Source organism: Carassius gibelio, chromosome A5 (assembly GCF_023724105.1).
Source record: "Carassius gibelio isolate Cgi1373 ecotype wild population from Czech Republic chromosome A5, carGib1.2-hapl.c, whole genome shotgun sequence".
In the NCBI taxonomy this organism is placed as follows: domain Eukaryota; kingdom Metazoa; phylum Chordata; class Actinopteri; order Cypriniformes; family Cyprinidae; genus Carassius; species Carassius gibelio.
This window is the reverse complement of record NC_068375.1, coordinates 16,974,738-16,986,022: the sequence shown is the minus strand read 5'-3', so window position 1 is coordinate 16,986,022 and position 11,285 is coordinate 16,974,738. Positions and strand designations below refer to the sequence as shown.

The following is an 11,285-nucleotide window of genomic DNA, read 5'->3' as shown; positions in this document are numbered from 1 at the left end:
TTACAAAAATGAATTAAATCTGTTTTCAGCTTCATTTGAGAGTCTGTGGGATACAATATGCAGGCAGCTGAAGAGTTAATGTGGTTCATTCATATGAAGCTGAAGGTTTAATTGATTTTCCATAACTCATCTGTCGTAACACTCAAACTGGCAAGACTCACTCGGCAGGGACATGTCACGCCAGATCATTCCTGTAAATGTGTTGTTTCTGTCTGTCTTTCTTTCTTTGGCAGATTATTTGGATAATGCAGTCGGATTGTTATTTTATATTATTTATGTGTAAAAATCCTCATTTGCAACTTTAAAGTGAAGTTTAAATTAATATTATAACTGAAAAAAAAAAGAAAATAACAAAATAATTAAATTTAGGTTTGCTTTCAAAATAATTGGTTTGATTTGATAATTTCAAACAGAATATTTATTGTAACCTGTAGGCTAACCAGCTGGTGCAGGTTCTGACCAAAAAGCAAAGCACATTGTCCCATCATTTACCATCATTAACATAGAGCTCTTTTAGCAGGTTTTGATCTGACATGCTCACAGCAATATGCAGCTGTTAAAAGCACAGAAGCGTTCTGGAGGAGGTGCTTGGTCACAGTTTTTATAGAGAGAGACATCTGAAAAGCGTAAATCACTTGAGCTCCAGTCTGGTTCTCGTTCATCTGCAGAGCTACAGGGAACAGGCAGTTCTGTTTTGACAGCTACTGATCAAGACCGAATCAGGGGTCAGGGCACAAACTATTGTTCCAGGAATAAGGGTGGAACACTTTAACTGGCCTTGTGACATAAATAAATCTACAATGGGTGCTTGGACAAGAATCCTATTCAGTTTACAGTTACTTTTACAACTATTTGATACAGTGAAAACTCAAGGATTTGGTAAGTCCTTAAACCTTGTAATATATTTAAAAATGTAATATTTAAGAAATATATTTTTTTTTAGTTTTTGTATGCTAAGAATATTGTTTTTTTTATTATTTGCATTATTTACATACATACATATATATATATATATATATATATATATATATATATATATATACAAAGCTGTTTATGAATAAGAGGGTACATGCCTAAATTTTCTTCTCTTAAAATGTGCTTAAATATAATATCAATATTAGCACAAATAAACTTGTTTCCTTGTGTTAGACAGGTCATTTATCACTCCATAAATATAATATAATTATCTGGAAATCCTCCAGCATGCATGCAGTGAGATTATCAACCATTAGCTGAGGACAAATCTGTCATTGACCTCACTTGTTGCTTTTTATAATGTGTCCTGGACAAAAGAGCATCAGAATAGTGCAATAACATGTATTACACAAATGCACCAAAAACCATTAGTACCAAAATTTTGCAGTTTATGATCTTCTGGCATCATCGGATTGCTTACCTGACCTTCTGCAAGGAGGAATAAAGGCAAAGAACATGGACAATGTTTTTATCCTTGCAAGCCTGCAGCTGCAGAACAAAGCTCCGACGCGCATCTTCCGCATCTTCAATGCTTTAGACAACACAGATTATTTTGAGTTCACCGTTCAGGGAAAACTCAACAAAGGTTTGTCTGATCAAAGCTCATTAATGTGCTCAATGTACAATGGCTCAATAAAATACTTGATATGAACACTAAATACTTTTTCTGCCCACAGTCATTTTGAAATATCTAAAAAGCAACGGAAAGGTTGGAACAACCAATTTCGGTAAAGTGCCACTGACAGATGGTCAACAGCACCACATACTGCTCCACTTCAGCGGGCTGCAGCAGGGCACCCCCACCACGGCCCTCTATGTGGACTGCAGGCTGGTGGAGAGGGTGCAGGACGTCCCGCTGGCCTTCAATTCACTGCCGCAGGGCCCAAAACGAGTTACACTCAAGACCCTGCCAAGCTCATCCCAGGTAAACCTAGCAGGATGAACACAGCTGCTCGGGATGTCAGAAATTCACTTTTAAAAATCCTACAGGTTTTATAGGATACGTGTATATTTTACAGTTTAGAAGCATATATTTCATTAAGTGATATAATGTTAATATACTGAACTACCAAAATCTGCCTTTTTACGTTAAAATGTACTGATAACCACCCTAATATACAGGGGGCACAATAATAGGCCATATGTTGAATCAGAGTTCATTGTAAGTGGTTTGTCCTTAAATCACAGCCAATACTTTGAAAAATTACTAAGATTTTTAACAGGGTGTAATATGTACCTGTGTCACAGGATTCGCTGTCAGACCTCAGACTTGTGCTTGATGAGTCTATCGAAAATGTGGTCGAGCTTCAGGACTGCAGTGGTCCAGAGCAGAGCGAACAGAGGGAAACACTGCAACTACTGGGTGAGACTGTGTTTGCTCTCTTGTCTGTGTCTTATTCAGCTATAGTTTTGTTGATGATTGTTTATATGTTGTCTTCTAGTACAGAAAACATCATTATGTTAAATTTCTGCAGGAACAACTTCAAAAATGGAAGCTGGCCCAATGTTTGAGCTCATGCGAATGATCCAAGAGTTGAAACAGAAGGTCGATCAGCAGGTGACTTGAAATCGAGTGGGAAAACAGCTCCTTAAAGGGATAGTTCACCCCTCAGTTCTTTGGTTCTGATGTTCACTAAATCAGTAAATCCAGTTGAATGATTATTAACTTAAATGTCAATATGGTCCTCACACAAAACTAAAGAAGACTATGGACTACTCTTATGATTTTTTTACAACCTGAAAATCCCCTATTAGTTGTAGAATTAGTGATCAGAAAATGTGTTGAACATGTAAGTCATTTAGGTTTTTAACAATGTAGCGAGAATAAATAAAGTATTTTTGTGTGAACTATCCCTATAGTTTTTTTTTTCTTCAGAACTTCAGCACAATAACAGTCTGTTTTCATAACAGACCAAAGAAACCGCTGACCTGAGAAAGACTATCATGGAGTGTGTTCAATGCACTGGTGAGACTTTAGTTCAAAAGTTACGAAACCGCTGTAATGAGAAAACATTTTGCCGTTTTTGTAAAAATCATGTCTGTGCCCGGTCATGTAGAAGTCAATTAGTAGAAGTTTATAATGAGGATGCTGAAGGTCTCAGACAGGTGAACTCAACAGTTCTTTTGACATTTTAATGCATTAGGACAGGAGAAACCAGGACTACCGGATCAAAAGCAATCCAAGTGCAGGCCAGGGGTCTGTTTTAAGCTGGACATGTGTATCGAAACCGCTGAAGGAGTGGAATGTGCACCTTGTCCTGAGGGCTACACTGGAGACGGAGTCCAATGTGAAGACGTAGATGAGGTTAGACTTTATAATGCTGATTTTTTTTTTTTTCATCTTAATGATATACACCCAAAAATTAGCCAGAATATAAACAACCTAAAAAAATATGTGCATTATTATACATTTACTATTGTAATTTTCTTTCTGTGGTTTGAATCAAGTTTTGCTTTTAACATGGTTCATCTATCCACTTATTTTTTGTTTAGTTCTCTCGTTGTTGAGTAAGAACGATAACACATTTTTTTCCATGACGCACTGCAGTATCTCTATAATTCAGACTGTTTATGTGTTCTACTTTATTAGACTATTGTTGTTTAAACCATTACAAAGGTTCTAGGGGATTTCTTCTGTGGTTTTCATCGAGCTTTTCACAGATTGCTGTGTTGTTGTTTGAGTAATCGGCATTATATTACAGAGCATTGTTTGTTGGACATCATAAATCCAGCTAACCTTATAAACTGTTCAAATTTAGTGTCAGATCAGCCCATGTTTCTCTGGTGTACGGTGTGTTAACACCGCGCCAGGGTTCAGATGTGAGAAGTGTCCACGAGGCTTCACAGGCCCAGAGATCCAGGGTGTGGGTGTTCACTATGCCCAGACAAACAAACAAGTACGTACCTGTATTTGGGACAATGCTTAACAAAATCAAATAAAAGTATATTAAATTAAATACAATTAACCAGTATGTGCAAATAATGATTAAAACCATATTTGTCCCTTTTTTTATCAGATGTGTAATGATATTGACGAGTGCCAGGTGGATAATGGTGGCTGCACACCCAATTCATACTGCCATAACACAGTGGTAAGATTACAACTATCCTAGATTACCCAAAGGTACAGTAAATGTAGTTTATATGTCAAATTAAAAATTATATGTCAAATTAAAAATATGTCAAATTGGGGAAGTCGTGGCCTAATGGTTAGAGAGTCGGGCTCCCAATCGAAAGGTTGCGAGTTCGAGTCCCGGGCCAGCAGGAATTGTGGGCAGCAGGAATTGTGGGTGGGGGGAGTGCATGTACAGTTCTCTCTCCACCTTCAATACCATGACTTAGGTGCCCTTGAGCAGGGCATCGAACCCCCAACTGCTCCCTGGGTGCCGCAGCATAAATGGCTGCCCACTGCTCTGGATTGGATTGGTTAAATGCAGAGCACAAATTCTGAGTATGGGTCCCCATACTTGGCTGAATGTCACGTCACTTTCACTTTCAATTTGTTTTCTTGTAGGGTGCGTTTCACTGTGGGATCTGCAAAACTGGATTCACGGGTGACCAGAATAGCGGCTGCAGAAGTACTGGCCTGGATCCCGCTCCTCTGACTCAAGGGCTGTGTGGGAACGGCCAGCCAAATCCATGTGACGTCAACGCAGAGTGTGTTGTGGAGAGAGATGGGAGCATCAGTTGTTCGGTGAGACTTCAAGCATGCACACCGATGTTTTGCTTGTGCATTTCAAGAAAACATGTAGGGATATGATGTCACCGTGTGTGCTGGTGAATTCCTATGCCGTGCTTTTGAGCCAGGATGCAACTTTCACAGCTGACATCTTATAAAATCTTGTTGCTTTTAGTGCAAAGTTGGCTGGGCAGGAAACGGCTATGTCTGTGGAAAGGACACAGACATTGATGCTTATCCAGATATCGAACTTCAGTGCAGAGATGGAACCTGCAAGAAGGTGACATTCATGTTATTTTTTGTTAGAAGTTTAGTTTATTCGCATACAGTTAATGCATTCGATATCATGAACTGACAGTGAACAACAATTTCTTGGTTTCTTGGTTCATTTACAAATATACACACAAGTTTCCCGTCAGTAATATATACATATATATATATATATATATATATATATATATATTTTATCAAAATACAGTCAAAAGAGTTATATTGTAAAATAGTACAATTTAAAATAACAGTTTTCTATTTTATTTTAAAATGTACTTTATTCTTGTAATGCCAAAGCTGAATTTTCAGCATCATTAATCCAGTCTTCAGTGTCACATGATCCTTCAGAAATCATTCTAATCTGCTGATTTGCTGCTCAAGAATCACAAGAAAACAGTTGTGCAGCTTAATATTTTTGTGGAAATATCAAACGAACTTTTCATTTGAAACAGAAATATTTGTATGGTTGTAAATGTCTTTACTGTCACTTTTGATCACTTTAATGTATTCATGCCAAATAAATAATGAAGTTATTGACAAAAATAAATAAATAAATAAATAAATGCAATTATTGACCCCAAACCTTTAATGTTTTAAATTGATAGTATATGTAAAACAACATTAATCAAGATTAAGAAATACAAAAAATATTGTTTTTGATATTGTATTAAGTAATGTAAACAAACCGAACCATATATTATAGTGTTACTGGTTTATCTTACTTTTCATTTCCAGGATAACTGCATGTTCGTTCCAAACTCGGGCCAAGAAGACGCAGACAGAGATGGGAAGGGAGATGCCTGTGATGAGGACGCAGACAGTGATGGCATCGTCAACGATCAGGCACAGATTAATCATCATTAGATCATTATTTCCTTGAACTGAAATGCTCCCTTCAATGTCAGTGCTTGCATGACTGTATTGCTACAGGACAACTGCTGGCTGGTTCCTAACATAGACCAGAAGAACAGTGATAAAGATCTCCACGGTGATGCTTGTGATAATTGCATAAACGTGGAGAACCCGGACCAGCGGGACACAGACAGGGACGGACTGGGGGATGCCTGTGATGATGACATAGATGGGGATGGTAATTTAATTTGGTCAAAGAATAACTGCTCCACACATCTTGCTCACATTTTTCAATCTCTGCTCCATCTGCCATTCGGCTGCTGTGTACTTTTAGTCGCAGGAATGGGGTGTTATGTTTTTAAAATCCTTTTCCCCCTCCGGTGCTGTTTTTTATCTGGATTTTCCTGCACTTAGGTCGTTTTTATGAGGAAAAACAGAAGCTTCTGTGTTTTTAAAGCACAAATTAAAGCACACTTTAGCTTGCACGGGACATGTAAAGCTGAAGTGACCTGTGGGGATATTAACAGTGTCTACGAACCCACACTGATCATTTCCTTCAAATGGACAATTATTTGTTCTAATCTGAAAAGTGTAAAATCGAGTCCAGGCAGCATTTATGCTCTGTTCGCTAACGTACAAATCCAGACACTTGATTTGATACTTTAGAGCTCTTTCATGTTTGTGCAACCACATTTCCACCAAGAACCCAGCCAAGAGCTGCTGATGCATGGAAACTATTCCACAGAAGGCTTTCCGAAACACCGCCACCTTGTGACATAACCCAACAAAAAGCACACAAAGACATCACTGACTGTATACTCTATATAACACTGCAGTGCATTTCTCCTGCTGGAGTTTGCTCCATTCAGTGACATTTTAGACAGTACACCTCTGTATGATACTGTCCTTTATTTCACTGGTGCTGCTTTATTTTATACCCTGGCTCTTGGCATGTTGGTGAGTCACTGAATGCATACATGTAAGTTCTTTACTTCTGATAGGTTTGAAGAACATCCTGGATAACTGTCAGAGAGTTCCCAACCCTGAGCAGAAGGACAAAGATAATGACGGTGTCGGTGATGAATGTGACAGCTGTCCTGAGGTGCCAAACCCCAACCAGGTGCTACATGACTTTATTACTGCCTGTTTCTGACTTCTGTTCTGTTCTGTGTACTTTATTTGGTTATTTATTGATCGCTATTGGATATTTATTTGTGGATTCAAGTTTCCCTCATTTTTAGATTTCAGATTACTTTTTTCGTGTTCCACCCAATTTAAATGATTAGTTTTCTAGAGCTAGACTTAAAACTGATTCTTACCTTGTTTTAGGGAGTGAAAGTATTTAGGCTGTTTAAGTGTTCATCTCAAAATTAGTTTCAAACAAGGGTTATTATAGGTAACTAAAACCACAAAAAAAGTGCAACGATTCTTGCATTGTTACCTAAAATAAAATGTCAGCTAGTTGCAACATTTCTCATATTCATATTTTTTTATTTAGTTTAACTTGATGTAAAAAAAGGTGGCATAAATCAAAACTATAAAGATATATTTAAATAATAATAATAATAAATGACAAAAACAACATAATTATTACTTTACAATTAAAAAAAACAATTAATAAAAAGATAAGAAAAACTATAATAGTTCCTCAATAATACAAAAATAACTGTTTTAGACTGCCTAGCATCACATCATTGATGAGTTGTTTTTTTGTGAGATTTATTTAGACAAAATATAATTGGTAGCACTTTATTTTATAGTCCTGTTCCCCATGTACATACTATGTACTTTTTATAGTAATTACAATAACTATGTAATAACTAGGTACTAACTCTGAACCTACCCCTAAACCTAACCCTACCCCATATAGTTACCTTGTATTACCAGAACTTTCTTAGATAAATACACTGTAAGTACACTATAAGTACATGTTAGTACACGTACTGTAAAATAAAGTGCAACCACAATATTAAACAAGCAAGAGTGGCTGATTGCCTGCTTATATTCACAAAAAAACATGATTCTGAGAACAGTTCAGTTATTTAGTTAATATACACACTATCGTCAGCTGTTTTATCTGATTTTGCTTCACCAACGAAATTTAGTTACAGAAAACCAATCGAAAGTAGAAACAACCTTTCGCAATTAGGGTGAATGAATGATTCAATGATTCACTCATCCGGTCCAGAATGAATCAGTGTATTTGAGTGAAACCGTTGAACAAAAGATTCAATCAGAAAACAGTCACTTGCTGCCACCAACTGTTGCATATGCAAACAAAGCAAGCTATACAACGACAAGTCTTTGCGCTGTTAGCGTCCTATATCAGCACTCTTTTCAAGGAAACAAATTGTCGCCACGTGTGTATTTTGTATATTTAGTATGTTGAATATATTACTATTTTAACCTGTCCTCTGTTTTCTTTCAATCAGTCTGATGTTGATGATGATCTTGTTGGAGACACTTGTGACACAAACATTGACAGGTAGAGTTTTTACCTTTCTCTTTGCTGGTCAGTATAAACCAAGTTTCTAGCGGAGTTCTTTTGTTCCAGTGATGGAGACGGTCATCAGAACACCAAAGACAACTGCCCCACCATCATTAATAGCTCACAGCTGGACACGGATAAGGACGGCCTTGGAGACGAGTGTGATGATGACGATGATAATGATGGCATCTTGGATGATCAAGATAACTGTAGACTGGTGCCAAACCCCGACCAAAAAGATGAAAACAGTACGCAACATTTGGACAAAAGTTGTTCGGTTAATCAAGACTAATGTTTTAGTTTAAATTTTTTGAAATGCTAATACAATGACATTTGTGTGTTTTTAAATGTGACTTAAATGTTGACATTGTATCTTAATGTGCTTCACAAAGCTATAGTGGACTCAGACCACTGATAAAAAGATATCGGTTAAAAGTCTTGTTTGCGCTCTTCTTCTTTGTCAGATGATGGGGTGGGTGACGCCTGCACTGGAGACTTTGACAAAGATCATGTGATAGACCGAATCGACACCTGCCCCGAGAACGCAGAGATCACTCTGACCGACTTCAGAGCCTATCAGACCGTGGTTCTGGATCCAGAGGGAGAGGCTCAGATCGACCCCAACTGGGTTGTTCTTAATCAGGGAATGGAGATCGTCCAAACCATGAACAGTGACCCAGGACTAGCTGTTGGTATGTTTGTGAGCATTTCCATGAGAACAGCTAAACCAGCGCCAACCCAGCATAGACCAGCCTGGAAATGCATTCTGGTCTTAATTGGGCTTTTAAGAAAAGTTATGTCATTTTCTCTTAAAGGGTAGACTTTTCTCTCAACAATTACTGACTCTCATGTTTTATCAGATTTATAAGACTTTCTTTCTTCTGTGAAACACAAATGTAGATTTCTGTAACATAATATAATTCATATATAACATAATATAAATAAAGATAAAATAATAGTGGACGGGACCTTTACAGTTGATGCTTATATCTTATATTTTTTTGTATTTTTTCACACACACCTATTGTTTCGCTGCAGAAGACTACAGTCGTATGTGTTACTGTCAACTAGCATTAAATGGACTATCAGAGACGTGTTTTTTTTTTAATCTTTGTTTTCACAGTAGAAAATACATCTAAGATGGGTAAATAAATGATGGAAGACTTTTGTGGAGTATCCCTTTAACTGAATAGCAAACAACCATTTCTGTATTCGGTTTGTTTAAATCACGGTTGAAATATAAACTATAGTATTTAGTGTTCAATGCAAATCTGGTCAAAACATGACCCCATCTTGCCGCCACATACAGGATATACAGCATTCAGTGGCGTGGACTTTGAGGGCACCTTCCATGTGAATACAGTGACGGATGACGACTACGCAGGCTTCATCTTCGGCTACCAGGATTCCTCCAGCTTCTATGTGGTGATGTGGAAGCAGACGGAGCAGACGTACTGGCAGGCGGTGCCCTTTAGAGCCGTGGCCGAGCCAGGCATTCAGCTTAAGGTCTCAACACTCTTCATCTTCATTTCTGGCTGAATGCTCAGCGTGTGCTTTTATCATTACTGCTGCTCTACAGAGCCCTCGGCAAATCTATGAAACTGGCTTTGGCTAAACTCTGATGTATGCAAAAACACTTAACCGGTGTTAAAGCTGTAACCAAAGTTATTTTGCACTTCAAGTATGTCACAATTTGATTTGATTATTTGAGTAAAACCATAAACACACAGACTTGATTCAATAGATTTGCATTTCTAGGCTGTGAAGTCTAAAACCGGGCCTGGGGAGTTCCTGAGGAATTCACTGTGGCACACTGGAGACACAAACGATCAGGTGCGCTTGCTGTGGAAAGACCCTCGTAATGTGGGCTGGAAGGACAAGGTGTCCTACCGCTGGAATCTGAAGCACAGACCCCAAGTGGGATACATCAGGTCAGATGCCGACTTCAGACTTTACTGGATTTGGAAATGAGAAACAGTGCGCTGAAGCGAAACAACATGTTTTTGGCGTTTCTCTGTTTTGGCACAGAGTAAAGTTCTATGAAGGCACCGACCTGGTTGCGGACTCTGGAGTTGTTACTGACACTAGTATGAGAGGAGGCCGTCTTGGGGTGTTCTGCTTTTCACAGGAAAACATCATCTGGTCCAACCTGAGATATCGCTGTAATGGTGAGTGCAGTGCTTGAACAAGATTAGAAGAACAATGCATTCATATCAATTTCAGGGTGTATCATCTTGTACATTTAAATATATATATATATTTTTACATTTACAGACACAATTCCTGAAGACTATACAGAACAAGCCCAGAAGTAATGAAACTAAGCAGAGATGAAACGGGAGAGCACTATTAGTGTTAAAACATGATGTGACTGATGTTTTGGGTACTCATCTTTCCAATTAATTATGTACCATTTGCAGACTTTTGCATTCAAGACAAATACATGTTAATAGTTTTTCAATTTAAAATTAATACTTTTATTTGGCAAGGATGTATTCAATTCAGGTGACAGTAAAGACATTAAAAACTTCTATATCTATATATATATATATAATTTTTTTTTTTTTTTTTTTACTTTAGATACATGAAAGAATCCCATAATAATAATAATCCCAATGTTTTCAACACTGAAAATAATAAATGTTTCTTGATCAGCAAATCAGCTGAAGACTGAAGTAACGACGAAATTTCAGCATTCCCATCAGAGGAATAGATCACATTTTAATATATATATTTAAATGGAAACAGCTATTTTAAATGTTGATACTTCAAGATATTTTTGATCAAATGAATGCAGCCTTGGTGAGCATAAGATAATTATTTTAAAAAAAATAATAATAATTGGTCCATACAACCTGTCCTGTATATTGTAGTTTTCTGTGAGGCTTTGTGTGAAAATGACACCTCTAACTGTACACACAGTTCAGTCTCATTTTCATAAAGTACGTGTGTTCCTTTGGTCCACAGCTACAAATTACAAAACTTTCATATATAAAACAATAAATAATGTAATAGACTACA

The 11,285-nt window shown here is 37.4% G+C and overlaps 1 protein-coding gene across 1 annotated transcript; it reads left to right on the top strand.

The window, feature by feature from the left end:
• Positions 1-646: 646 nt before the first annotated feature.
• LOC127998385 (thrombospondin-4-B) lies at positions 647-11,285 on the top strand. The gene is made up of 21 exons (XM_052592106.1): positions 647-879; positions 1,364-1,561; positions 1,653-1,900; positions 2,224-2,338; positions 2,451-2,533; positions 2,887-2,941; positions 3,120-3,280; positions 3,735-3,872; positions 3,993-4,067; positions 4,490-4,669; positions 4,830-4,934; positions 5,660-5,767; positions 5,855-6,014; positions 6,778-6,896; positions 8,209-8,261; positions 8,331-8,512; positions 8,729-8,956; positions 9,574-9,770; positions 10,023-10,195; positions 10,293-10,432; positions 10,539-11,285. Exons 1-21 carry the CDS (start codon positions 801-803, stop codon positions 10,577-10,579), a joined length of 2,838 nt encoding a protein of 945 aa, XP_052448066.1. The 5' UTR covers positions 647-800; the 3' UTR covers positions 10,580-11,285.

Bases quoted from the DNA above. Each gene is read 5' to 3' on its own strand.
- LOC127998385 (XM_052592106.1), top strand. From the start codon at position 801: ATGGGTGCTTGGACAAGAATCCTATTCAGTTTACAGTTACTTTTACAA. The intron at 8,957-9,573 runs GTATGTTTGTGA...CGCCACATACAG, and splicing joins TGACCCAGGACTAGCTGTTG to GATATACAGCATTCAGTGGC. The intron at 10,433-10,538 runs GTGAGTGCAGTG...TTACATTTACAG, and splicing joins CCTGAGATATCGCTGTAATG to ACACAATTCCTGAAGACTAT.